This window comes from Dermacentor silvarum, chromosome 1 (assembly GCF_013339745.2).
Source record: "Dermacentor silvarum isolate Dsil-2018 chromosome 1, BIME_Dsil_1.4, whole genome shotgun sequence".
In the NCBI taxonomy this organism is placed as follows: domain Eukaryota; kingdom Metazoa; phylum Arthropoda; class Arachnida; order Ixodida; family Ixodidae; genus Dermacentor; species Dermacentor silvarum.
In genome coordinates, this window is record NC_051154.1 from 14,981,382 (window position 1) to 15,006,334 (window position 24,953).

At 44.8% G+C, this 24,953-nt stretch overlaps 2 protein-coding genes across 5 annotated transcripts in view; one reads left to right on the forward strand and one right to left on the reverse strand.

The window, feature by feature from the left end:
• The first annotated feature begins 753 nt into the window (after window positions 1-753).
• LOC119457308 (transmembrane protein 230-like) lies at window positions 754-16,277 on the forward strand. Its single transcript, XM_037718957.2, has 4 exons — window positions 754-965; window positions 1,633-1,741; window positions 1,804-1,926; window positions 15,862-16,277. Exons 2-4 carry the CDS (start codon window positions 1,634-1,636, stop codon window positions 15,997-15,999), a joined length of 369 nt encoding a protein of 122 aa, XP_037574885.1. The 5' UTR covers window positions 754-965; window position 1,633; the 3' UTR covers window positions 16,000-16,277.
• LOC119457266 (heat shock 70 kDa protein 12A-like) overlaps window positions 16,053-24,953 on the reverse strand; it is a 183,366-nt gene continuing 174,465 nt past the window's right edge. For all 4 annotated transcript variants that reach the window (XM_049665109.1, XM_049665108.1, XM_049665110.1 and 1 more), the window contains 2 exons: window positions 22,637-22,900; window positions 16,053-18,204 (listed from right to left, as the gene is read on the reverse strand). In XM_049665109.1, coding sequence (XP_049521066.1) covers window positions 17,704-18,204; window positions 22,637-22,900 — 765 coding nt within the window. In that variant the 3' untranslated portion in view covers window positions 16,053-17,703. The remainder of the gene's footprint in view (window positions 18,205-22,636; window positions 22,901-24,953) is intronic.

Consider the following 24,953-nt stretch of genomic DNA (forward strand, 5'->3'; position numbering starts at 1 on the left):
CGGCTTCATTTTGGCTCTCGAAATCACTTCCATCACACTAAACACGTAAAAGCATAGCCTTTAAAATACGCATTGTCTAAATTCATCCCTCACCGACCGCTTCTTTGAAGTAACAATTTAATCTCGAAGGCAATGCTTTTTCTTATTTACTGCGCCGAAAGCAATAGCAAAGCCAAAAGCACGTCTTAACCATGTCATGCTGCTGCATTTAGTTTTGAGACTTGGTCTGAGTGGCGCAAATAGTGATTTTATACCCCACCGATGTGTTGTAAGGAAAGTGGAGAAAGAGCGACGGAAACAACGCAAGAACGAAGGTGCGTCGAGCAGACGACAGTGAGCAACGTTGCCAGCACAGTCCCTCAAACATAGAGTTAATATAACTGACTCAGTATATTAACTCTAATATAACAGTCAGTGTATTAACCAATATTAACTTTATGCTATTAAGCATCCTTCTTCCATGCTATTAAGGGACTATTGTTGCCAGTAACGTTGCCTGCGAGCTCGCCGACGCCAAAACACTCGGAGCGTCAGGATAAGGCATGCAAGCACCGCCGCAATTTCTGCGTTTTTTTTTTTTTTTTTGCATTACTTTATGACTTTCGGCGCTTGCTTGTTTGATTGTGGGAGCCGGATACATTTGGGTACAGTGGCTAGAATTCTAGCCACTGTAATTTGGGCTTTGGTTCATCGTTGGTGATCGTTGGTTCATCTTGAGGCCACAGCCTCAAGTAGCCATATTTAGCCAGCAGCTGGCCAGCAGCAACAGCTGCAATAGAGTAGCTGCAATTTGCAGCTTGCTGCGCTTAATCTAACAGGGTTTTCATTCTATGCTAACAGTGTTAATGAAGTGAAAAGTGATATCCGCGGTGCTTTTAGCAGAACGTCTTTCCCCTTGTTATTCACATAAACTCTACCTGACGTACTTTTACGTGAGGAACTTGTGCCTTCGTAGGAGTAATTAGGTAATTCATTCGTGTAGACTTCTTGTCATGCTTCAGTTTGGCTTGCATGTGCATTTTGCTGCTGTCATTTATTGTGCACAAATATGAAATAAACAGAGCTTATGTTTTTGATGACATAAGTGTATTTTCGCTTTGTTTGTTCTTGTGGTAATATTAAATTACTACCGAGGCCGGCCCAGACAGTTAACACCTGCGCTTACGCGGCACACTTGTTTTCTTGCATGCCAGCGCTATTCTGGCTGTCACAGCGCTGTCTGACGTGCATATCACTTGCCGTCGTGCCAACGCTGAGTCTGTATAGGTTAGTTTTTGTAAAAAATTTGTATCTTTTTGATCTTCCTACATTCTTGAGAAAATTATTAGACAAAAATGTAAGCTCTTTCAAAACATTATTCCTGCATAAAAATGTACATTGCACTAAGTAAGGTGCCCTGCAGTAAATAACATGACTTCAATAGCTTAACACCAATGTAACCAGACGCATCTTTTTAGATGTGTCAAGAATGTAGTCCACAAATATAAACGATTTAAGTACCATACTGCGCCTTGAGATGTATGCTTACGTTGTGTAGAGCTTTCTAAGGTGCTTGGTGGAGATGCTATAAAATGTCTTGCCAAGCTGCTTGCCAAACGTCTGACTAAATTCTCTCCATTCCTCCCTTTTTAGGATGGGTCGCAAGGATGCTGCTGCTATGTATGACAATGAGAAGAAGCACTTCAGCAATGTCAAATACCAGCGCATGCAGCGTACTGATGATGGATTCGTAGATATCCAGGTCTGCCAGTGCATGCTGTATTGTAGAAAGCTTTTTTTTTTACTCAGATCTCAAAACAATAGTTTCAGAAAACTCTGTCAAGGATTCCCAAGAAAGCCATTGCACTTGCAACTTGCCTGTTCATTGGTGGATCTGCACTGATTGTCTTGGCATCATTCATTTTTGCTGGATTTTTCGACCCAAAAGTAAGTAACATAGACTGCCAAGTCTACACAGGTCAGGGGCTCCAGAATCAGGGGGCCAATGGAGGCGAGCGCCCCCACAGGTTTCATTGAAGGGGGGGGGGGGGGGGGGCACGGTTCCTAAAGACAGGAGGGCCGACCCCCTCCAATATAGTAAATTAAGCCTTGTTCCAAAAAAAAAAAAAAAATGTTTGTAGGTGAACTGCACCCTGGATCCTGCCCCTACACTCTCAATACACTTCCGGAGCCCCTGACAAAAGTTATACTTAGAGCAAAGGCCAGACTTCTGCAAAGGGAATTGCAAAAATTCCCTTTGTGCCTTCTGTGTTCTTTTCTTTTATTTATTATTTTCCATCTCTATCAAGTGTTGGTCTGTGTGAATATTCAAAATTTAGAATATGAATTGAACAGTCTTTGGTATACGATTTGTATGCAAAATTGTTGAATATTTGTTTCTTTTCAAATATAAAAGGTAACAATTGGAGTCCCGAAGGAGAGACACTGACGTAAGGGGGAAAGGATTCTCCTGTAGAAGAGCCAGGGTTTTTGATGCTTATAAGTACCCATTCCTGAGGGAATGTATGAAGCAGATAGCTTCTGCTTAATCATTTTTAGTCGTTCAATGAGAATGCCTTACTATTTTTTGACGAAGGTGAACCTCAGCTGATATATCTGGAACCCTCAGTCCATACATGACATATGGCATTTCTATCTTCAAAGAAACAATGACCTGTCTCTGAAGAGAGGCTGCACCAAAGTTCTAAGTAGAGAAATATTTTGTGAAACCTTTCGAAAGTTCCTTGTTGCACATTCAACTGACGACAAAGATCCTATAACATTGAAATCGGTCTTCAAGATCGTGAAGTCTATAGAAACAGTAATTGGCAAAGAAGACAAGGCTAGGAATCTTGCATCTGGTTACCTTTTTATTGAAGTACAAACAAAAGTACAACGTGAAGATCCTCAGAAACGAAAAGAAATAGCTAAGCAAAGCGTGACAGTCACACCACACTGTAGACTGAACAGCGTACAATGGGTAATCTTGGAAAAACAATTGATGAACAATACAGATGCAGATAATCTTGAAAATCTCTGAAACCAAGGTGTCAGTGCTGTTCGAAGAATTACCACGTGAAGAGCAAATGAAGAGATAAAATGCAGGCCCATAGTCGTCACATTCAACTGCACTAGTCTTCTAGAAAGAGTAAAAGTGGCATATAACAGGGTGTTTCACGTAACTTGAACCAAGGATTTAAAAAAGTGGTTGACTGCAGCTGGGTGAAACCAATGACAAATGGTTTGTTGTCATGTGGCGCTCCTCAAAATATATTTTATATTCCACTTAACTAGTTAATTAACTGAGATCAATTACTCAAAATCTTTAATATTCACTTTAGGGCCAAGTACGTTTCGTTATGTTGTAGAGGAGGTTCAGAAACGACTGATCCAATTTTTTGTGGAACATACATACTACGTGGTGGTTTTTTTCGGCATTTAAAGAAAGCCCGTGAAGTATGAAATAAAGCCATGTGACTGTGCTCATGCGCTATCGTATTGCAGCGCTCTCAACCGTGCTTCGCTGCCCTGGGAAGGGAACATGACTAAATGTCTTCCAGTTCTATCTTTCAAGCAATGCAAAAGCGAAATATAGATATACTGTCACCTATTTCTCGTTTTAACGTATCAGAAAGCAAAAGTAAATTTTCTAACACTTAAAAAAAAAAAAGTGCTAGAAGATGGCTTTTATTGTTCATTGGAACTGCTGTGGACAAATACGTAACTTAGGTGATGTAAAATACATTTTAAGTCAATACTCTCCTTTAGCTCTATGTATTGGATCTGGACCCCAAAAACATGAACTTTCTGAAACAATATATGGTTGTCAACCAAGTCTGTGACACCACTGGTCGTCTTTCAGCTGGCATTGCAATTATTATGCAATGGGGCACCACAGCACAAGAAATCCAGTTAAATGCATGTTTTGAAACAGTTGCTGTTAGTGCAGTGTCGTTTAAGACCATGACTATCTGCTCCATATACCTCCCATCTCATACTCAGGTATTTGTTAGAGGCCTGGAGGAGCTCATTTAACAATTCCAGAACGCTTTTTTGGTGGGCAATTTTAATGCACATAGTAGTTCCTTCTTGAGAAGTACGTCAACAAACTCAAGAGGGCAAACTGGAAGATTTTGTTCTAACAAATAACATTTGCATATTGAATACAAATAATCTAACGTGCTGTGCACCAAGCATGAGGAAAATGACTTGCCTTGAAGTAGCTCTGTGTTCTCCAGATTTCTGTGTCCACCTAAATTGGGAAGTACATGACATTTTGTACGGAAGATATCTGCCATGCCTTATAGATCTCGCACAACGAATCCCAGCACCTACTAAATCACGGCAGTGAAAATTATTCCCGCTAAACTGGACACTATATAGCATATGCTGTGTTAAAAAAAGAATATGAACATGGTCTTAACAGAGGAAATTAATGAAAGATTTATTATCTGCCTTGTTCAAGTGGCGTTATGTGAATGCCCCAAACGTAATGGTTAGTTCGAGAAAATCGAAAACCGTGGTGGACAGAAGAGTGCCATACAGCAAAAAAGAAGCAAAACAAAGCTTGAGGGCACCTTTAGGAAGTACCTAATGTACGTCAACTTAGTAAACTTCAAACAAGTGCGACCTCAAGCACGCTACATCCGTAGAAAGCAGAAAAATCCTCATGGGAAAACTTTGTTTCTTCTATAAACAGTTTGGCACCAACCAAAAAAGTCTTGGAAGGGTGAACAGCGACTACACAGCCTACACAATTTCTCTGTTAACTCCTCGTATTCATACGACCGTTCAGTATCAGGCAGACATTTTAGGGGAATACTTTTTCCAAGTGTCAAGCTCCTCGGAATACAATGCCACCTTCCACTCTTGCAAAAGCATAACAGAAAAGCAGTATTTACCTACCAAAGGAGGAATGAAAGACGACTATAACAACCTATTTACTATAGAAGGACTATGGAACACACTTAGTACGCAAACAGCACTAGGTCTAGATAACAATGCTTCAACACTTATCTTAAACTGCAGCAAATACTTTACTCAATTTCTTTAACAAGGTGGGGGTTACGGGCACAGTACCCCAAGCATGGAAGAGGGGTACTATGTCCTGTCTTCCTACTATGCTACACTATTGTACCTACGGGTACTATATCTACGGTCTTCCCTTTTTTGAAAACAGGCAAACCACATCTAGCTTCCGTCCAATAGCCTTGGCAAGTTGTCTCGCAAAATCATTTGAAAGCATAGTAAATGTCAGGCTCGTGTTCACCCTTGAATACCATAACCTGCTAGATACAAGCCAGTGTGGCTTTCAGAAGACACTATCAACATTAGACCATTTAGTCCGGCTAGAAAACACAGTACGAGAGGCATTTGTACATTAACAACAGTATCTAGCAGTCTTCTTTGATCTAGAAAAGGCTTACGATGCTCTCTGAAGGTTCAGAATTCCACGCGACTGAATTGATATGGCAATAAAAGGCAGAATGTCTAACTGGTTGCCTGGCTTTCTTTCAGACTGCAGCTTTCAGGTACACATTGGCACAACTCTTGCATATTTTTATCCAGAAAAATGATGTACCACAGCGTTGTATTTTAAGTACAACCCTCTTTATAGTTAAAATGAATTCTATTGTAAAGATAATACCCGGTTCTGTCGAGCATTCCATTACCTACAAATTACTTGCAGCTCTTCCAGCATTAACACTTGTGAAATGCAAATACAGCTAACTATAAAGAGACTGTCTTAACGGGCAGACAAAAATGGTTTCCAGTTTTCGAATGAGAAAATGATGACTGTACTGACTAATATTGACAATGCAACAATAATTTATTGCAGAACAACATTGCTTTCTAGATTTTCTCTGTGCAATGCAGACAGTTTTAACACTTCTTAAAGGGCCCCTCACCAGGCCACATAGAAAATTTCGGTTATATGCTGGAAGTTGTTACATGCCCTCTAGGCCATGTTCTACCGCAAGAGTTTTTCAAATTGGTTCATTAATAGTCGAGATAGAAATATTTCAGTGCCGGTGAACCCATGATTTCAGGAGGTGAGCTTCACCGCCAACATAGACACTCTCTCCACTTGGCCCATGTAGCCTCCACGAACGAAATTCCTGCCCTGCGTTCTCCCATACCTGAGGTCGAGGACTGTGCAACGCATATGTCATGGGCCCCCCTTCTTTTTTTCCTCGCTTTTTTGCTGATGGTGTCGCGGGCGAGCTGTTGCATTTGTCTCATTTCGCGCAGAGCATGATTTTGCGCGCTCTGCATGAGAATGCCTAACCAGCGGTATAGGTCAGTGCTACATGAACACTGAGGCAGACACACGCGGATCACAGAGTATGATCGCACGCTGTAACACGGTAGACAAATACATAGTTTCGTTGTCTGCGCGTGTGACTGCACGACGTGGGAACAAGCAGACGAAACAGAAGTACATCTCTCTTGCTACGGTACAAAGTAAAACAAAAACACGCAGACATTCGGTGTGTATGTTTTATTATTTCTCTAAAATTTAATTCGTCTATTGAAGCAACAGATTAAGCAAGTTATTCATGTTGCCTTGAATAATTCTCGAAGTCACGGGTCACTCAGAGTGACGTCACAGCACAGCAATGTACGTAGCGCACTTGCGATATATACGTCACTCTCCAGCTGGGAGTGCGGCGCCCGCGAGGAGAAGGGCAAACAGTGGTTGGTTTGAAATTTCAGCTCTTTCGTGGCGTGTAGCGATGTAATACGTAGCAGACACAATCGTTAGTGCGCATTGCATGCACTGCACTTGTCGGCTCAAAATGGCCAGACCTGGTGAGCGGCCATTTAAGATGAATATTTATGCTACTTCTGATATGACTTCTTGAGATGTCGTAAGGATGGATTAAGCTTTCCTTCAACTGGAAGTACAAAGTTTATAAGTAAATTACAAAAGGACTAACTTCCTGCTTTAACTGAGACTTCAGCATAGACAGTAGCTGTCATGATGGTAGAATATAAATGGAACATGCCTGCTCTCTTTTCTTTTTTGATAGTTTGAGCTGCAGCATAAAATAGGTGGTGCATGTTATATATACACATAGAGCCGGTTGTATCCAATAAATACGAGCAGAAGGCTATAGTGATGTAGACCATAAATCTGCCTGTGGTAGGTCCGATGGGCAGCTCGGATGTAGCGTTGCTTTTGACAGGGATGCCTTGATGAGCGAAGTCTGGGTGTCTATTGGCAGCTTCAAGTGGTCTTCGTTAACACAACCTAGCTGGAAGTACCTTACTATTCCTGGAGCACTGAGAAAAAGATCAGCTGCAAAATGCATCATTGTTGCAGAGAGGGAGCACCAACTAGGCAAACATGTGAAGCAATCATATTTTTTAGCATAGTAATTTTTAGTCGAGAGAATCTGTTGTTGTGCATGTTGGTCAAACATCATTAGTATTTGACTGATTGCAAAGCACACAAGTGCTGGAGAGAAGACAAAAAGGTGCTCAGTTACACTGTTTATTGACAGAGAGTGAACCATGAATACATGCCTTCTACAGTGCATCCACATAAATCTGGTAAGCGCATGCCAACAAGAAGCGCACACTACATATATGTCACAACCAAGCAGTCAGGGATGAACTTAAGGTTATATGAAGGCAAAACGATGCTTCACTGATGCTTTCCATATTTATTAAACATGCCTCAAAAGCTTAACATGCTGTTCTGTTGCCAGGAATTGAAATCATGGGTCACAACTTCAACCAGCAACATGAATAAAATGTGCTTTGTTATAACCATCATTCCTGACTTTTTTTGCATGCTGTACAATTCGGTCATTAAGACACCATTTTATCTGGCTGGTGAACACCTTGCTACAAGACACTGGAAGGCAGTCATCTCTTGGAACAGTTGATAAAAGCATTCTCCTGCTTTGTTTGCAGCCCAGGTCGAGACTGGGTTTCCATGTGCACTGACCCAGGTCAGTGCACATGGGTTTCTGCAGTTTTGCATGTTTTTCTGGCATGAAAAATAAAAGTGGCCAGTGTGCTGCCATTTTTGAGGTTGTGCAAAGTGTTAATTAAGGCTCAACTTGCACGCTCAGTGATGCATTTCATGTCTCAGCCCTATTTTGACCATCAAGGTTAGCCAGTGGGCACAATATTTTGAGAGACTAACCCAGGGGCGGATCCAGGTTTTTTCTGAGGGGGGGGTCAGCTTCTGTCAATGATGATGATGATAGTAGCTTTTCTTATTTACCGAAATTTACCGTTTTTCCTCACGATAAACCCGCATTTATAGGGCTAAAGCGACACATGTAGCCCTCCGTGGTGGCTCAGTCAGCTCAGGCGTTGAGCACGAGATCGCGGGATCAAATACCGGCCGCGGCGGCCGCATTTCGATGGAGGCGAAATGCAAAAACGCCAGTGTTCTTGCGTTGTAGTGCACGTTAAAGAACCCCAGGTGGTCAAAATTAATCCGGAGCCTTCCACTACGGCGTGCCTCATAATCGGAACTGGTTTTGGCACGTAAAACCCCAGAAAGAGGAAGAAGACCTGTAGCAAAGACAGGTATCGGTTTCTCCGAGCTTATAGGAAAAGGACGTTACCCAATACAGCCATGTGCTTGGCGGCTGCGCCTGATAATACAGGGTGTTCAAAACTAAGCTTTATGATTTTCTTAAAGTTAGTCACTGGGAGGCATGCGAAGACCACCTGTGCAGATAAGTTATGTGGCTAAGGGGGCACAAAGTGAGATGATAATTATCGCTGTGAGCAGCCCAATTAACTAAAATTGAACAATTATTTTTTGTTGACTGCAGTAAGTGGGTATGTTTGTATTGAAAACTTAGAGACAGTGGAGTTTCTACACAGTATCAGTCGGAAGAAATATTCTAGCGTGTCCGTGCTCCGAGATATCAGACTCCAAATTTCACTTGTCGTACTGCGCAGAATAATCGAGAATAAAGACGCGACAATTCTCATAAATTCCTGTGAATGATCATGAAGCTCAGTGACCACTTCTGTGGAGGGATGGCGGTGCCATATTCTCTCTTGAGTCGTGGTGGTGTGTTGACTAGAGGAAAGTTCTTGAATACGGGCGTAACGGTCCGCTCCAACGCAGCAACCACTACGCTGGTTGTTTACGATATGCGAATCACCGCGTATGAAGACTCACGACGCCACCTACAAGAATAACGATGTGGCGTAGTAGGCGAGAGCGCGAGCCAGCGTCTTCATGTTTTGTTTCCCACGCGACGTCATCCTTTTATACAAGGCGCGCATCTGCTTCCGTTTCTCTAACCACGCGACGCCATCCTAGGCCCGCGCGCTGGCATTGGCCGCTGACGTCACGCTCCCCCACTTCGCAGCCGCGGCTCGAGGCTTCGCCTCGCTCCGCGAGAACGCCCACTCAGATAAACGGATCCGGTGGGCTTGAGCCTCCTATGCTTAATGTACGACAATAAAACTGCGAAGTTACAATGAAAAACTTGTAGCGTACGAACGGTACTGTGCTCGTACTGAATATTGTCAACGTGTAACTGTGATCACAATGAGTGCTACAGTTAAAAAAAAGTTGCCTATGCGTAGTTCTTAGTTTAGCTGTTAGTAGTTATTATTTATATATGAACACTTCAGCAAGAGATCTCTTTCATTAAGCAGGTTGGTCGCGGAACCGATGACAGCCAATGAGGCAACCGTTGCCACCCCAAGGGGAAACTAAGTTAATCAGGCGCGAAGGCGCTCGAGCGGACCTCGGCGTGCTTGGCATAAGGGACATCCCCTCGTTCATTCGACGCCACCGACGGGACGAGTAAGGTACGGCAGGCGCCAGGAGGTCCAAGGTGTTCATGAGAAAAAATAACTACGGCAACTTCGCGACACCACACTCCTACGGAATACAACTAAGCTTGTGAGCAAGCTAGCTTTACTTCTACATGGCTGATACCACTGGTACTCGCGAAAAATACTTTTGAAGAATGCTGGTGGCCATATTTTTTTTGCGACAGGGCCATCCCCCTGTCAGCGAGGGGGCGATGCAGAAATCTGAGGGGGGGGTCAGGACATCCGGACATCCCCCGTGGATCCGTGCCTGGACTAACCTGAGCAGCCCGAGTCCACACTTCAAAAGTTTTCAAGTCAGCTTAATTGAAAAGCAGCAGTCTCTTACACACATGCAGTACACTTGGCGAAGATTTTATTCCTGACGGCTTTGTTGCAACATGTGCATAGCGCGTGCTTTTTGTTGCTCAGCGCAAGCAGTTTCCTGTGCATGTATTGTAAATGGTATATTTTCACAGATTCCTTTCTGGCATTTAACAGCTGTGAGCCTTTGTTCATCTTTTCCCATGTTTGTGTGTTATGCACTGAGTTCCATACTTAATGATAATTTGATTTAAAAGAACTTACCGGGGGCCTAGTTGGCGCATGCCTGACCTTGTAAGAATGCTCGAAAAAAAAACACAACCGCCTGTTTATTGTCTTTCTTTTTTACATGTGTGTGTGTTCAGACATTTCTTACCTATGATGGTTAATTCTGCTTCTAGGTTATTATCTTCATTGATGCAGCGTTTCCTTCGCCTGTGTCCAGGAAAAATAGAACAGTGGAAAACATGACACCTCAGCCTGGTGCCAATGTTTGAAGTAGTGGAGTTGTCTTTGTCAAAGGTAACAGCAGTTATCTTTGGTAGGGTTTAAACAGCCTCCTATAACCAAGGGGATGGGGCCCAGAATAAACGGTATGGTTAGATGTGCAGACAAAGTGTAGATGGCACTGGTGAAATTGATGAGCGGAGAATGCTTCTTGCCATAGAGGCAATTAGCATCCTTGCCAAGTTGGGGGTTCTTGACCCTCAGCCTCCCTGCCTTGAGAGAGAGAACTGCAGCAGGGACAGAATGCACAAATAGGGACAGATTATTATTCACGTAAGTCACGACAGCAAGGGGGAAGAAGCTCTAGAACTTGAGCCTGGAGGACAGAAAAACTATTCTGCACCTGTCCTTTCATTAGCGGCATCTACACTTCCTCTAAACACTTGGCCTACTTGCCCCTCTTTAAACCTCAACAAGAATGACTGCCACTGCCTTTGACAAAAACAAATGTTTCCGTGAATTGTTTGACCTGGTCTGAGGGTGCCTCCTTTTCATATTACCTGTAAAAGTTTCCAGGTAACTGGAAGGCTACTTCTACTTCCTTGAAAATTTCTTTGCCTGTGGTTTTGGCCACTGATGTCCTACTGATGTCTAGTGAAAGAGTGGGATTATCCTGTCTGGCGTGGCACATAGGATAATGCTTCAGTGCATGCGACCATCACTCCGCGGCGAATATTGGCTGATTTAGGACCTATACTTGATCAAGCACCTGGCCTCTTTATTATATCTAGTTCTTTCTGACCTGCCATCTCTCCTAAATTTAAAAGTTAGCAGAATTTCCATGACAAGATGCCATCATAGCTACAGATGCGTGGTTCAGTGCCCAACGTGGAAACTCTTTTCTTTATTTAGGGTGTGTTAAAGGAACTGGATCATCATTGTAGAAAGTCTGCTGGCTTCCACAAGCCAATATCTAGAATAAACCATTTTTACAGCCTTCATGCCTTGATTATAAAGCTGAACATCAAGCCCTCTTATGTATAGTTTCTTTTAACAGCTACACAAATGTTTGCTTTTATTGTTGAATTTCCGACACAAATTACCTCTTCCTTTTAATGGATAGGTGTGGTAATGTAAAATTTGTGGAAATTTTCAAGCAATGAAAAAAAAAGAAAAAAAAGAAAGCAGGGTTCTTTTTCCAGAAATTTTGGAAGCACTGGAAAAATATCCTGACTTTTCTTAACATACTGAAGTAAAAACAACAGCAGATGAGGGTGCATGCAAAGACTTGTTTATAAAGGTTTTGGCAAGATATGGACATTCTATAACAAACAACCCACTTTTTTATTTGCTCGGAGGTTCTTGGTAGCTTTCGGATTTCTCGTCTACCAATCAAAACTGTGCACTTTTATTTTATTAGGGAGGTGAGGTTGGTGTACTGTCTGCACACTTCCGGAACTTTCGTTTTTCAGATTGTGGATGAAGTGTGTTTGCCACGAGGTCAATTACATAACCCACAATGGTAAAAACTTGGTCAAACATGTGGGGGCATTTAGACATACAGAATGGTGAGAAACGAGCTGTCCAAAGTATGTAGATTCACTTTTGTGACCCACTTAAAACCAGTTAAGGATGGTAAAGTATTTTTCTAAATTTTTTTTTTCTGTTAAAATAATGTTGGTGAATAATTGCAGTAATGCAGAACAAGCATTTTGTTTCTTCTAAATTTCTTGTTAGAACCTCAGTGCCGTCACTAAGTGTGTCATAATAAATTTCAATTTTTTTTCTTGCATTTAGATCGTTTTGAGGCCAGATTAGTTATTACTTTCTAGGTTGAGCTTTTGGTTCATTTAGAATGCAGTATAATCTTTCAATGAAGAACAGTGAAATATAAAGTCCATGCAAATATCGAAAGCCATGACATCTTGACAAGCCATTGCAGGCAGTGTTGCCACCAGGATTTCGTTTTTGCATCTTTTCTGCCTTACCAAGCTTCCTATTCACAATAAAGAGAGCTTTTTGCTATTTGTGAAGCTTAATTTACCCTCTCAGTCAAAATTTACCTCATGGCATCAAATCTAGTGATAGAAATTATTTGTCACAAGCAACACCTTCAAAATCTTGCTCTAGAAGTGCGTCAGTTCAAGTTGTGCAGTCAGACAGCCCGCCATCTTGGAAGATGACAGCATAAAAACCTGCGTCGAGATTGAGAACCAATTGAAAGAAACAAATTCTGAAAAGGCTTTCCTTGTTAGAACAAGACAGAAAGCCAAATTAGGCTGTTCCTTTGCAGAGAACAGCTACTGGCAGAATAATTTCTAAGCATACTATGGGTGAGAGAGCTGCTTGAAAATGCTGCACAGTACTGCCAACCTCTTGGCTCTCGTGCACTTTACACTAGGTTGAAGCAGTGCTGCAGTACTGATACGAAATGTTTGTTTCCCAATCTTCGTGCTTTTTAGGTGCTTGTTGTCAAATTATGGTACGAAACTTCAATTAATCTAATGCGCCATGAGTAATTAATTACAGGACCAATTTTGTGACCTGGTTCAAAATGCGCACTTTAAAAAGGAGACAATCCTTGTCACGAAAGTGGAGGTGGCAGTAACGTGGTATCACAAACAACTAAACTACGTGCCAGTCGTTGAAGGCTATACATTGATCCTGTCACCAAAAGCTGCCAGATTTCCCATTCCATTCTGCGCTTCTGTTGGAAATGCAGGGGAACCCCCTTCCCTCTCTTGTCCCATCCAGTGCTAGTGGACTCGTCTTTCAAAAGTGTGTGTGTGTGTATGCTTCAGTGGTGTCTATAGTCGAATACAACTTACGAAGACAGGAGAGGCCCCGCCCAGATGACCCAAGCGCGGCAGCCGATTTTCTCCACGACTAAAGAAATAGTCCCGCTGACTCAACTCGGCCTAGCTCAAAGCACGGGCTGCCATGTTCTCCATCTGCGGGGTCACCGGCCGTCCGGCTAATGACGTCAGTCAAGAGTGCGCGCCCATTGGTGGAGACTCGTGTGCATCCGCCTTTGAGGGGCAAATGCCGCTGCCTTCTGCATACCTGCCAAGTCTCCTGGATTACCCGGGAGACTCCCGAATTTGGACCATTTCTTCCGGTTGTACGGTTGACAGATATTGCTGTTGTGTCCGGTTCCCGCACCCAGCGCTTTGTCAGGCCACATTGGCAAAAAATAATCCAGCCCAATCTAACCCATCGTCACATCCATCATTTGCATCATATTGCAGGCCACACGGCCTGCAGTATGATGTAAATAAATAAAAATAAAATTAATAATCCAGTTGGAAGTTCATCGCGCAAAACATTGTTAAGAAAGAAGTAGGGAAATCCTATACATGCGCTATTTCGTTAACCGCAGAGCCACTACTTACGCTGATGGGGTTGTTGGGTGCCCAAGTGGTCCTAGTCTCATTAAGCTAGCCAGCAAAAGCCGCCTTCCGCAACTAGCAACACTAGACTCTCCATTGTTCTCCTTGGTGTCAGCCGCTCTGGCATTGCGTAGGCCTACGGTCAGTCATGGGTTTAAAAGCAAGGAGCGCTAGCGCAAACAATATCTTCAAGTATTTTGAATGTAGTGCACAGCCGAAGTGACGCTGGGTAATTTGTTGATACCATGGAGCAATGCAGAGCGCGAGCAGCAATTTAACCCCCCCCCCCCCCATTACCAGTACCATTAAGCTGCCACAAAAAGTTTCAGTGACATGACAAGTCTGCTTTTTCGCGTCCAAAACCGTGCTGCACTTGGTGCACGCTTCGAACTGGTAGCAATAAAGTTGACATAATTATTTCCTACGTTTTTGAAAAATTGAGGCTCCTGGGTTGACAGCTCTCCAACAAAGAAATACAACAAACCTTTTCTGTTAGTACTATATAAAAATTACAAATTGTTTTCTGCACACCGACTCAGACATCCATGGACAGACTAGGCAAGACATCTGAGAAGCCTTCAAAGCCATTTTTTACGGACCATTGTGGATGAGTGTGTTACCAGGGCTATCCTCCCTGTTGTTTTTTATCCGAAAAAGGTTGAATCCGGTGTCCCGCGATAAGTTGATGCATGTAGAGGTTGCCTCTCTGAGCAACAAACAATGAAGTAGCAGCACACCACCACTAATAAAAATGTTACACAAACTGGATAAAATAATGTCGCCTAAATTTTTATACTCACAAAGTGACACGAATCCAACTTTGGCATAATTAATGCACTCCATTTTACTGGGTAAATTTGGGCCCTTTGTGTTTTTTTCCGCTTTTTATGCTCTGTGAAAAAATTAGAAAAAACTGTTTTTTCCCAGAATTCTGTTTTTTTTCAAGCCCTCGCACCTCTAGATAGGTGTCAACTCGGTAATTACAATATATGAAGCGACAATTCATCAAGAGTGCAACAGTTAATAACATTTTAATGTGACTACTTCAAAATGCATACCAAGTGCAACATAGCTTTGTATGCGAAGCAGGAGGCTGGTTACATGGCGGAACCCATAGGTGGTGGTCACAGTACCGCACACCCCTGACACATTCACCCACACTATGATGGTACTGCAAAAACCGAGTGCATGGAGTGCTCATTAGAGGAGAGTGAAGAATCTCCTGGTGTTTCTCAGAGAAGCAACAGCAGAGGGCTAGGCTTAAGCTGTGTTGAATATAGAGAAGCACAGAAGGGCCGATTTAGTGGCACACAGTCATCTTGAGGCAATGCAGTCATTGTGTGACATTCAGCCACTACATTGAGCCAACTGGCATGTGCATTCACAAGAGCCAGTTATTTCATGTGCATATTGAACGCATGTGACTGACAAAACATTTAGTTCTTGTACATTAAAAGTTTTGGCAATTCTATAACTGTTGCAGTAAGTTAGTTTTTGGTGAGTATGAGATGCCAAAAAGATAATAATGAGCTTTAGCTGTGTAAAAAATGTAATATTTCAAGTTACACTGTATCTCTTTGGGGTGTCACTTAACAGAGGTATTTCGAAGTATTTAAAAACCTGCACATCTACTTCTATTTTCATTGCAAAAACCTGTTACTTGCTCTTGTGCTAAAGTTATATTGCATACTTTACCTGCATTTCATATGACTTGCATGTTTCAACTACAATAGCTGCTTAGTACAGCCAAGTATGGAGGCAAGGAAACAATAGATTATTCAGCAGCATAAGATTTATTCTTACATACATTTCAATGCAGAATAATCGTGAGAAATGATCCAAGTCTTTTACAGTGAAACTTTCTAACAGCACTTAAGTGCATTACATGCTACTTTTGCACATGTTTCTTTTTTCTTTTCAGTATGATGACAGCAGCTGGCCAGTTCTTGTTCTGGGAGCCCTTATGTTCATCCCAGGCGCTTATCATGTACGCATTGCGTACTATGCTTATAAGAAGTATCCAGGCTATACATTTGATGACATCCCAGATTTTGATTAGGTTCACTTTTGTTGTTTTGACTGGACCAAAAAATTTGTGTTTCTCATAACACTTTGAACCATGTAGTCATCCGGTATGATGTGCTGCCGTGGCAAGACAAAAGTGCTTTTTTTTTTTTCTTTTTTAAATCTTGCAGACATTATGTACAGTTTTTAAGAGTTTTTAAACATGAAATGAGGATGATTTGTGTCATGAAGAATGTGACTTATCATGGCTTCTGACAAGAAATGCTGTGAATGTAAACATACTGTAAAGGCAATAAATGTTGCTGTCTACCATTCAGTTTGTATAAGATTTCTGCAAAGCAAGCCCTGCAGCACGGGACTAAGCAAGTTTGCTCTCCTTAACTTTTCTCAGCACACTTAATTGTCCTTTTTGTCAAAGTATACACCAGGTGCACATGAGAGTAAAGATGAGAGCAGAAAATGGTTTAGTTTTACTGCAAGTATCATAGCTGCGTGGTAGAGATATTCCTTAGGTCATGTTTCACTGGGACCTGACTGACAAACTGCTGGCTGAATGTTTCAAGTACGGAGCACTCATTGTATTGCATCCCAAAGCACTGTTGCTCCCTAGACATTCCCTTATTACTGTAGGCTGCACTCTGTACAATCGAGAATGCTTTCAATGCAATGCAGACATACAGTCGTACCCGGATATATCGAATCTGAAGGGGATCACAAAAGGGTTCGATATATAGATAACTCAATATATAAAATAAATATTTTCAAGGGAATTTTACTGCTGTTTGCTATACACAGTAATTAGTTATAAACAATAATTCATTATATGTGGGTTCGATATATCCGGGTTCGACTGTATATATAATTGAATGAGTAAAGTTCAATGGAAGTCTGCAAGATAAAGGAAGTTTCACAAATGGAAAAATTGTCATCCACCTATAAGTCAGAAAGGTGCTGGCTTCGATCTGCAGACCAGGGGAAAATTGGCTTTTGGGGAAACCCGTGGGCTTTGGGTTACTTTTAGGTGGATGACAATTTTTTTACTTTCACACATCTGCCACATATGTGATGTGGCACTTCCTGCGTTTTCGGTGAAAGGCTGTGGATTGTTGGCCAGATTATGCATTTTAGTACCTTTGTGTTGGTGCTTAAAAATAAACTTCCGTGTTCATTCATTTTGCTGTGTATCGCGTGTTAAATGTTGAATAATTGTTCAGTTTAGTAGGCTGCACCATTGTGCGAAATAAGTTAGTCCTGCAGCATTGGATGCTAACATTTTGTCATCTTACTTGTCAGTCTCTTCCACTAATAGATTGCTACTTTACTGAAATCCAGTGACAGGATATTGCACCATGTGCTTTCTCGTAATTGCCTCCTGCTCTTCGTGAGCTGTCCAAACTAGCTGGACATGAGTGCTCAACAAGTGGACAGGCTCTTCTGACACTCACTTTCCATGTTGAGAAACTAGCTTGAGCTAGAATGGAACTGAGGGTGCGCACCCTACCAAGCAGCCACTCGGCCCTTGCCTGCAAAATGCCGTCTATTTAGGTCTGTCATTGCAGGCTCCTGCAGTCGCGAATTGGCGACATGTTAATCCACAATGGCGGAAATACAAAGAAGCTTTTTTTTTTTTTTTTTGCCACCGTGACTCTCGGTGAAGTAAAAGCAGCGGCTTTGGTTTCGCAGATGTAAACTGTCAGTCTGTGCTCGTGACGCCGCCGCTGGCGTGGGTCGGCGCGTTTCACTGGTTAAGGAAGTCGATGTCTGCCCGGACGCACATCTGCGTAGCGACATCCAGGGCGCTGACCTTGATCTCAGTCTCGCCGAACACCATGCGTGCCTGTATCTCGCGCCGCCGCAGTGGTGTGTGCCTCGTGTCCGAGAGATCGAGCACCAGTGTGCCGCAGCGAACGACGCCTGGATCGGTGATGAAGCGCACGTCGTCGCGCTCGCTGCAGTACACGTGGATGATGGAGCGCGTCTGGCCGCTCTTTGCGGGCGTATAACTGCGCACCACGGCGTCGCCCTGCCCCACGGACTGGTCGGCCAGCACGAAGGAGTCGAACACATCGGCGCACCACTCGATGCCATCCTTGACGACCAGCTTGGATGGCGGGTGGACGCCATGCACGAAGCGGTTGAGCACCCCCACGCCGTAGGTGAGCCGTGACCGGCGCACATTGACCACCATCGGGTCCAGGCCGAAGAGCACCGCGCCTCGCAGGATGGCCAAGCTCACGCCCTGCGGTGCGGTGTAGGGAGCCACGGTTAAGATCGATAACGTGACGCAGCCAGTTTTGCAAGCGGTGGAGTTAGGGAGACACGAGCTGTTTTGGCTTAGCAGAATCTTTGAATCTTTAATAGTATGTGCTCCAGGCAGGAATAATTCTGGAGCACATACCCCCCCACCCTCCTGGCTAGACCAGTGGAATGCTGTGACGGTTTCATCGATTAAAGAAGGCTGTTTTACGTGACCGCCGTGGTCCAGTAAGACAAAATAATGAACGTGACCTGAGTAACAGATCCGAATTCGTGTTCCGCATCTTCCGTTACTGATCGTCATCCAAATGCACTGCAGGACGCATATCCCAGCGATCCCCTGTAACCCTTGCACAGAACGTCAGCCGTCTCCATCCTATTCCTGCAAACGTCCCAATCTCATCAATCCATCTAATCCCCTGCCACCCTCTACTGCGTTTACCATGGTATTTTCTTTCTCATGGCACCCATCGGTTATCTTTCTGTGCTTCAGTTTACATGACCTGCCCAACTCCGCTTCTTCATAACCCAGTAGCTCACGTTCGCTGTATTATCCATACTGCTGTCCAGCGCTTTTAAGTCGGGAGGGGGGGGGGGGCATAATATACCAGAATTTCTTTTTATTTAACTATATATACATCGTGATGTTGAGCGTTACTACTCAAGAACGGACAAGACAATCTATAAAACAATTCTCAAATAACGAGAGCAAGATACTGTTATATACTAAATTTGACCTGGTTATGTGTGCTGTCTTTGTTACAATACAAACACGAAATTGACACTTCAGTATTATTATTATTTGTTTAGGCACAGTGGAAGTGTAGGTGGTGAAACAAAAATTGAAAACGATATCAGTTAAGATAGTAAACTGACCAGAGAGTATCTCGCTGAGATTAGCAGGAAACTCTGGTATGTACGAACCACTCAATTGGCATTCTGATACTTGTTCTATCGGCGTCAAAAGTTTGCGGGGCACAGAATTTGCGAAAAGGCGGAATTCTCGCGAAGCCTGGAGCCTCGAATTAAGATTGACTATCTACAGTAATTTCTGCAACCTACATGGCGATACCGTATTTAGTCGATTGTAATGCGACCACGATTGTAATGCGAGGGGTGACTTTTCATTGCGTCCACCAAGAAAAAATAAAACTGCAAAAGTAACGCGAGGGGTGACTTCTTGCTGCGTCCAGCAAAAAAAAAAAAAAGAAAGAAAACCGCTAAAGTAACGCGAGACCAACGGATGAATGAAAACGTCGCAGTTTCGCCCGAAAGGCGAAACATCAATTGCGATAGCAAATTAGTACAGAGCTATACGGAGTAAGGACAGTAGTTTTATCGGATGTATAAACTTGGACACATTCGCTTACTAACTGAATTAACAAGCATGGTGTCAGCGCGCCCAAGCAAACATGAATAGACCACACTCGATGACCGCGCACAACCGCTGTCAAAACTCTAGCGTGAACAAGCGTGCCAGCAGCAGCGACTGAAGGTTCGTGCGGTCTATCGCTTCAACGGAAACTGAGCGGCGAAAGCACAGCGCATACAAAGGTAAGAGCCATGTGGAGATCGCTTTCAAGAAACGGTGCGCGCGACAGCCCGCAGCCGTGCAAAGTACGCAGCATGGTGGCAGAGTAGAAGCCGTGCCCCCTCCCTCCCGCGCTGCCTTCCGGCTTTCCTCCTTTCGCGTGGGAAATTGAGTTGCCAGTTCCCCTTGCACCCGATCGCAAGATACGCATTTGGTGCCGCAGCTAAATGTCGCCTCCGCTCCCTCCCTTCCATCCCCCACGACCTTTCGCACGACGGAAGCTTCGCGTTTGCTCTCCGCCGTGCGTTCGCTCTCCGTGAAAGCGCACGCTTTCACTCGCACATTTCACTCGTTGATTAGAATTGGGTGCATCATTGCACTTTTTAGACAACTTGAATTTCGGTATTCAATAGTAACGCGAGGACCGACTTCAGGTAGCAAAAATCTGGAAAAAAGCTCGCGTTACAATCGAGTAAATACGGTATATTCACCTCAAGCGGCTTGCTTTAACAGAGCAGAATGAATAATTTTCGTGGAACCCGTGCCCCGTAAACTTTTGATGCCAGCTGTACGTACAGAAGCTCCGTCAGCGTAGCATTGGGATTACGGAAACTGTTTTCATGCTTGAGAGAAACGACCTTTCGTGACAGCTGAAAACGAGCACGGCTGCTTGCGCGGCTGTGGCGGTGCAATGCTACTTCCCGCTTTGGCAGAGACAGTGCAGCCCCTTGACGAGGAGCAATTTCACATTGCATGTGCTGTTGTTTGCGCAAGTGTGCAATTTGGTACAGTTCCAGATTGGCGACAGCGTAGGTCGAAAGACGAAAGATGCGCACTTTAGCCAATTGAAAAAAAAAAAAAAAAATGTGCACGAACCATCGACGATGGTTGTCAGTGTAAGCGAATAGCCGAACGCTTTTTGAAAGGTATTCGCTTTATTAAAGGAATGGGTTGCAGCGAGGATAGTATTTCTTGTTTCATTGCGCAATACCGTAGCGAACAGGACCTTTAGCCAGTACATGTGTAGCGGCGCCCTCTATTGCAGCCGCCACAAGGAGCGGCGGTATAGATCTTTTCCGAGCGCTCCACCACAGCACGCCCAGACGCCCCAAAGCTATCGTGCGCGACAGCACGTGCCGAGGGGCCCGGATGTTCGCTATAGCGATGTTACGGAAGCGTATATTTTCAGCGGTGCCAATTTCTGCCTTAGCATTGCCGCCCATTGCCTATGTTCACAACCTGCGGAATAGCCCTGATGCCTAATCAAGTTCGCTGAAATATTTATTTTACCGGTTGCTAAGGTTTCTCAATCTATATCTACTGTTGGCGACGAACGCGCCCTGCAATTCGGTCCATTCGGCGGTGAAAGTCCGGCCACCAACTTTCGACTACGACACGGCCGAAAGAGCCGAAGAAAGCTATTCGCTTTAAGAGAATATAATTTAATACCCCATGCTGTGCTGCCTAACACCTCACATGTGAGTGCTCAAGTGGGCGGTATATTTTATTTTTCCCCCCTCCTTTATCGGTGCTTTACTGCTCCCGAATCCGTTTGTGTCTGAGTTATTGATTACAATTACTAAACACCTCGAGAACAAAATCCTCTCTCGAGAAATGCAATATGTGAGTGGACATATAAAAGCCGACATAGCAGCTGGAGCGCGCGACTGACTGCGGCTGCGTCCTCTTAGCTGTTCTTAAAGGAACACGAGAAAGAAATCCAGTTTGAACTGTACCGTATTTGTAAATTACCTTTCTGCAATACAAACAATAATAAGAAAATATCCAAATCCAATGTCCCATCTTGCAATCTGTGTGAAGCGAAGCTTTTGTTATCAGGTTAATGAAATATTATAAATGTGCTCATTTCATTACTGCGTCTTTGGCGTAAAGGAAACAGGCGCGCATGGGATCTCGCGCGCCCGTGCTACACAATGCGACACACGCGGCGATCCTCTCGAAGAGCTCGTTGGCGTCGGTACGATAGAAGTATACATGCGATTCTGGCCGAACTTAAAATGACAAACTCAACAAACGTCTGGCAGATCACAAGTTTTCAGTGTCCTTCACGTATCTGTGGATAGCTAAAGTGTGGTGGTGGCCTAATGATCAGAGCATCGGGCAGCAGCCACAGCCAGAGAAGTCCTGGATAGTTCGCAAAGAAAGCTTCGCTCTGTAACCATGAGAAGAGGCTCAGAAAAGGCGCCAGTGGCGACGCCGCCGTCAAGTGCCCGCACCAGCTCGCAGTGACGTCATAGATTTTGACGGCGTCCGCGCGGGCCTAGTTAAATTTTTGCCGGCAAAGAAAAGCATGCTTACATTTTTCGTTCGTGCAGAGCGCCGTAGAGTATTTGTAAAAAATAAACTTGCACTGTTTTTTGTCATTATTCTTAGGTTAAGCAAACTAACATAAACCGGTTCAAACAGGCTTGAACCGTTATTTCGCTTTGGAGTGGAACCGAGCCTGAACCGTTTTCGAAGAACCGGAACGAGAAAAAGTTTCGGTTCGACACTAGCTCTGGTTTTCTTCTTTGCTTAATAAACGTTTGTAACCACAGCTGTAGACGTAGCTGTGGCTTAGTTAGCTAAGGCGTTGCGCTGCTGAGCACGAGGTCGCGGAATCGAATCCCGGCCGTGGCGGCCGCATTTCGATGGAGGCGGAATGCTTTTAAAAACGCCCGTGTGCTTGCGTTGTAGTGCACCTTAAAGAACCCCAGGTGGTAAAAATTAATCCGGAGCCCTCCACTACGGCGTGCCTCATAGTCAGAACTGGTTTGGTACGTAAAACCCCAGAAAGGAAAAGAAGAAGCTGTTGATCCCCGCTAGTTCGATAATTAAACTCTCAGAGAGAACGGTGGCGCAATCTGGTTTGTGGCAGCCGCACCTGTGGAATGATGACCCTCGTGTGAGGAGCGAAGGCCTCGCGCAGCTCCTTCTGCAGCATCTGCGACTCGGCGAAGCCCCCCACCAGGAACAGGTAGTGGATGGAACCCAGGCGCGGGTCCCCGAGCACACTGCCGATGTGCTCCTTGATGCGTGCCAGCGTGGGGCGGAACAGTTCGCGCATGGCGGCCGGCTCCAGGCGCAGCATGCCCTGTGACGACCACTTCACCTCCTTGTTACCGTAGCGCTTGATGGCCTGCTCCACCTGCGGGATTGAGAAGTTCGCAGCAGCGAACATTCCGCTTTTGCACCGCCTGGACTGCGTCCTCCTCGAAATGAGAAAGTCTTTCAGTTAATATACTGGGTGTCTCACGTATATTCTAAACAAGGTAACATTTATACGACGCACACTTTAGGTTAACCCTAACTTGTTCTCGAGCTTCTGTGTTAACCTGCAAGTTTCTGCCCCATATATTAGCACCGGTAGAATGCAATGAGTGTACATTTTTCTTTTCAACGACAGTGGTAAGCTCCCAGTCAGGATTTGGCAATGCTTACCGTAGACACTCCAACCTATTTTTAGTCGGTTCATTATTGGCGCAGATAAAAGAAATTACGTCTCCTGTTACCAACTCGCCAGGAGGCGGTGTTCTTTCCCTGCCTTCTCCCATACCGGAGCCGAGGGACCGCGTCATGTTCACGCGTCGAGCCCCGCCTCCTTTTATTGCGATAGCAATTATATGGACACTTCAACCGGATTTCTGCCGTCGCCGTCGCCGTGAGGTTCCGTATAGATAAAATCTTCGCCGCGCGCCGTATGCCCGAGCGGAAGCGTGCGGGGTCGCGCGCTATCACGGAGAGCGAACGCACTCAATCTCCCACGCGCAAGCAAAGAAGCGGGAAGCCAGCGCCGGAGGGAGCGGGAAGGGGGGGAGGGGGGGCGCACTTCTACTCTGCCAACAACCGCGCTCGTCGCTCGCCCGCACGGTCTCTTATCTCCATACGGCTCTGACCTTTGTATGCGCTGTGCATTCGCCGCTCAGTTTCCGTTGAAGCGATAGACCGCACGTACCTTCGCCCGCTGCGGCGTATGCGCTTGCTGCCAGCGTTTTGACAGTCGTTGTCTGCAGTCATTCAGTGTGATCTATTCATGTTTGTTCGCGCGCGCTCACACCACGCTTGTTCATTCAGTTAGTAATAGTCGGGCCACATTTTCCAACGCACGCTACACATGCAATGCTGCCCGGATCGGCAGTGCAGCGCTACAGGTGTGTCCCTTCGCACGCGCTGCCCACGGGAAGCGCTTCTCATCAACACCACCGTTTCACACGCGCCTTCTCGTGGTCATCGAGTCTCTCTTCATGTCGGTCTACTTACGCCGCAGCACACCTGCTTACTTAATCAGCTCATGTTTACTACAATTCATATTGCTACCAAAGCCGCCCACATTACTTCGCATGACATTGCTGTGTTGCTATCGCATTCATTGCTTCGCCCTTAGGGCGAAACTGTGACATTTTTTTTTTACAGCGAAACTGTATACCTCTCGTTGGTCGGAAAATTTCGTGGCGTAAACACAAAACTCCAGGTTAACAATTTAAGGCAAACGGCGTATCTTTTTTTTTTTTTTTTTTTTTTTTTGCAATCAGGCATACAGCATATATGTATTGTAGCGAAGCGTTGGAACTCTGAAGTGGGCCGTCCGCTCCAGCGCCTTGAAGTGGGGCCTCCTTCTCCAGTACCTTCTAGTGGGTCGTTTTCTTCGGCTCTCGAGCGCCGCTCGTGCTGAGAGTCCGTGCTGCGCTTTTTGGACTGTCGCCCTTGCGCTGCTTCAAGTGCCGCCCAATAAAAATCCTTATAAATTGGTGGAGGTGCTGTACCCTCAAAACCGCTCCGAAACCCCTTCGATGCCCCTGGAGCTTCGATCCCGTGCACTACCATCTGCCATGCCGCAACACGCCTCCTCCCGCACCACCCGCATGCCCCGGTGTCCCTCGTCAACGCGACACCCCTATCTTCACTGGCCCGGATGGCACCGACGTGGACTGGCTCGCTACCTACGAGCGCGTGAGTGTACCCAACAAATGGGACGAGGTAGGAAAATTGAGGAACTTGGTCTTTTACCTGGCGGGAGTAGCAAGTCTGTGGTACAACTACCACGAATCCGATTTCCCGACCTGGGCCGCTTTCAAGACTGCCAGGCTTCCCCTGCTTAGCTAGTGGTGGCTGGTCGAAAACCGCGGCGGCGTGCGACGGAAGGTTAAAAATGCCGCTAAAGAGGATCCTCAGCGAAGAGTTGGCAGAGCGATGTCGTATAC

Excerpts from the sequence above, each read along its gene's own strand:
- LOC119457308 (XM_037718957.2), top strand. The coding sequence starts at position 1,634 with ATGGGTCGCAAGGATGCTGCTGCTATGTATGACAATGAGAAGAAGCAC. Across the intron at positions 1,742-1,803 it reads ATGGATTCGTAGATATCCAG|TTTCAGAAAACTCTGTCAAG; the intron begins GTCTGCCAGTGC and ends TCAAAACAATAG. Across the intron at positions 1,927-15,861 it reads CTGGATTTTTCGACCCAAAA|TATGATGACAGCAGCTGGCC; the intron begins GTAAGTAACATA and ends TTTTCTTTTCAG.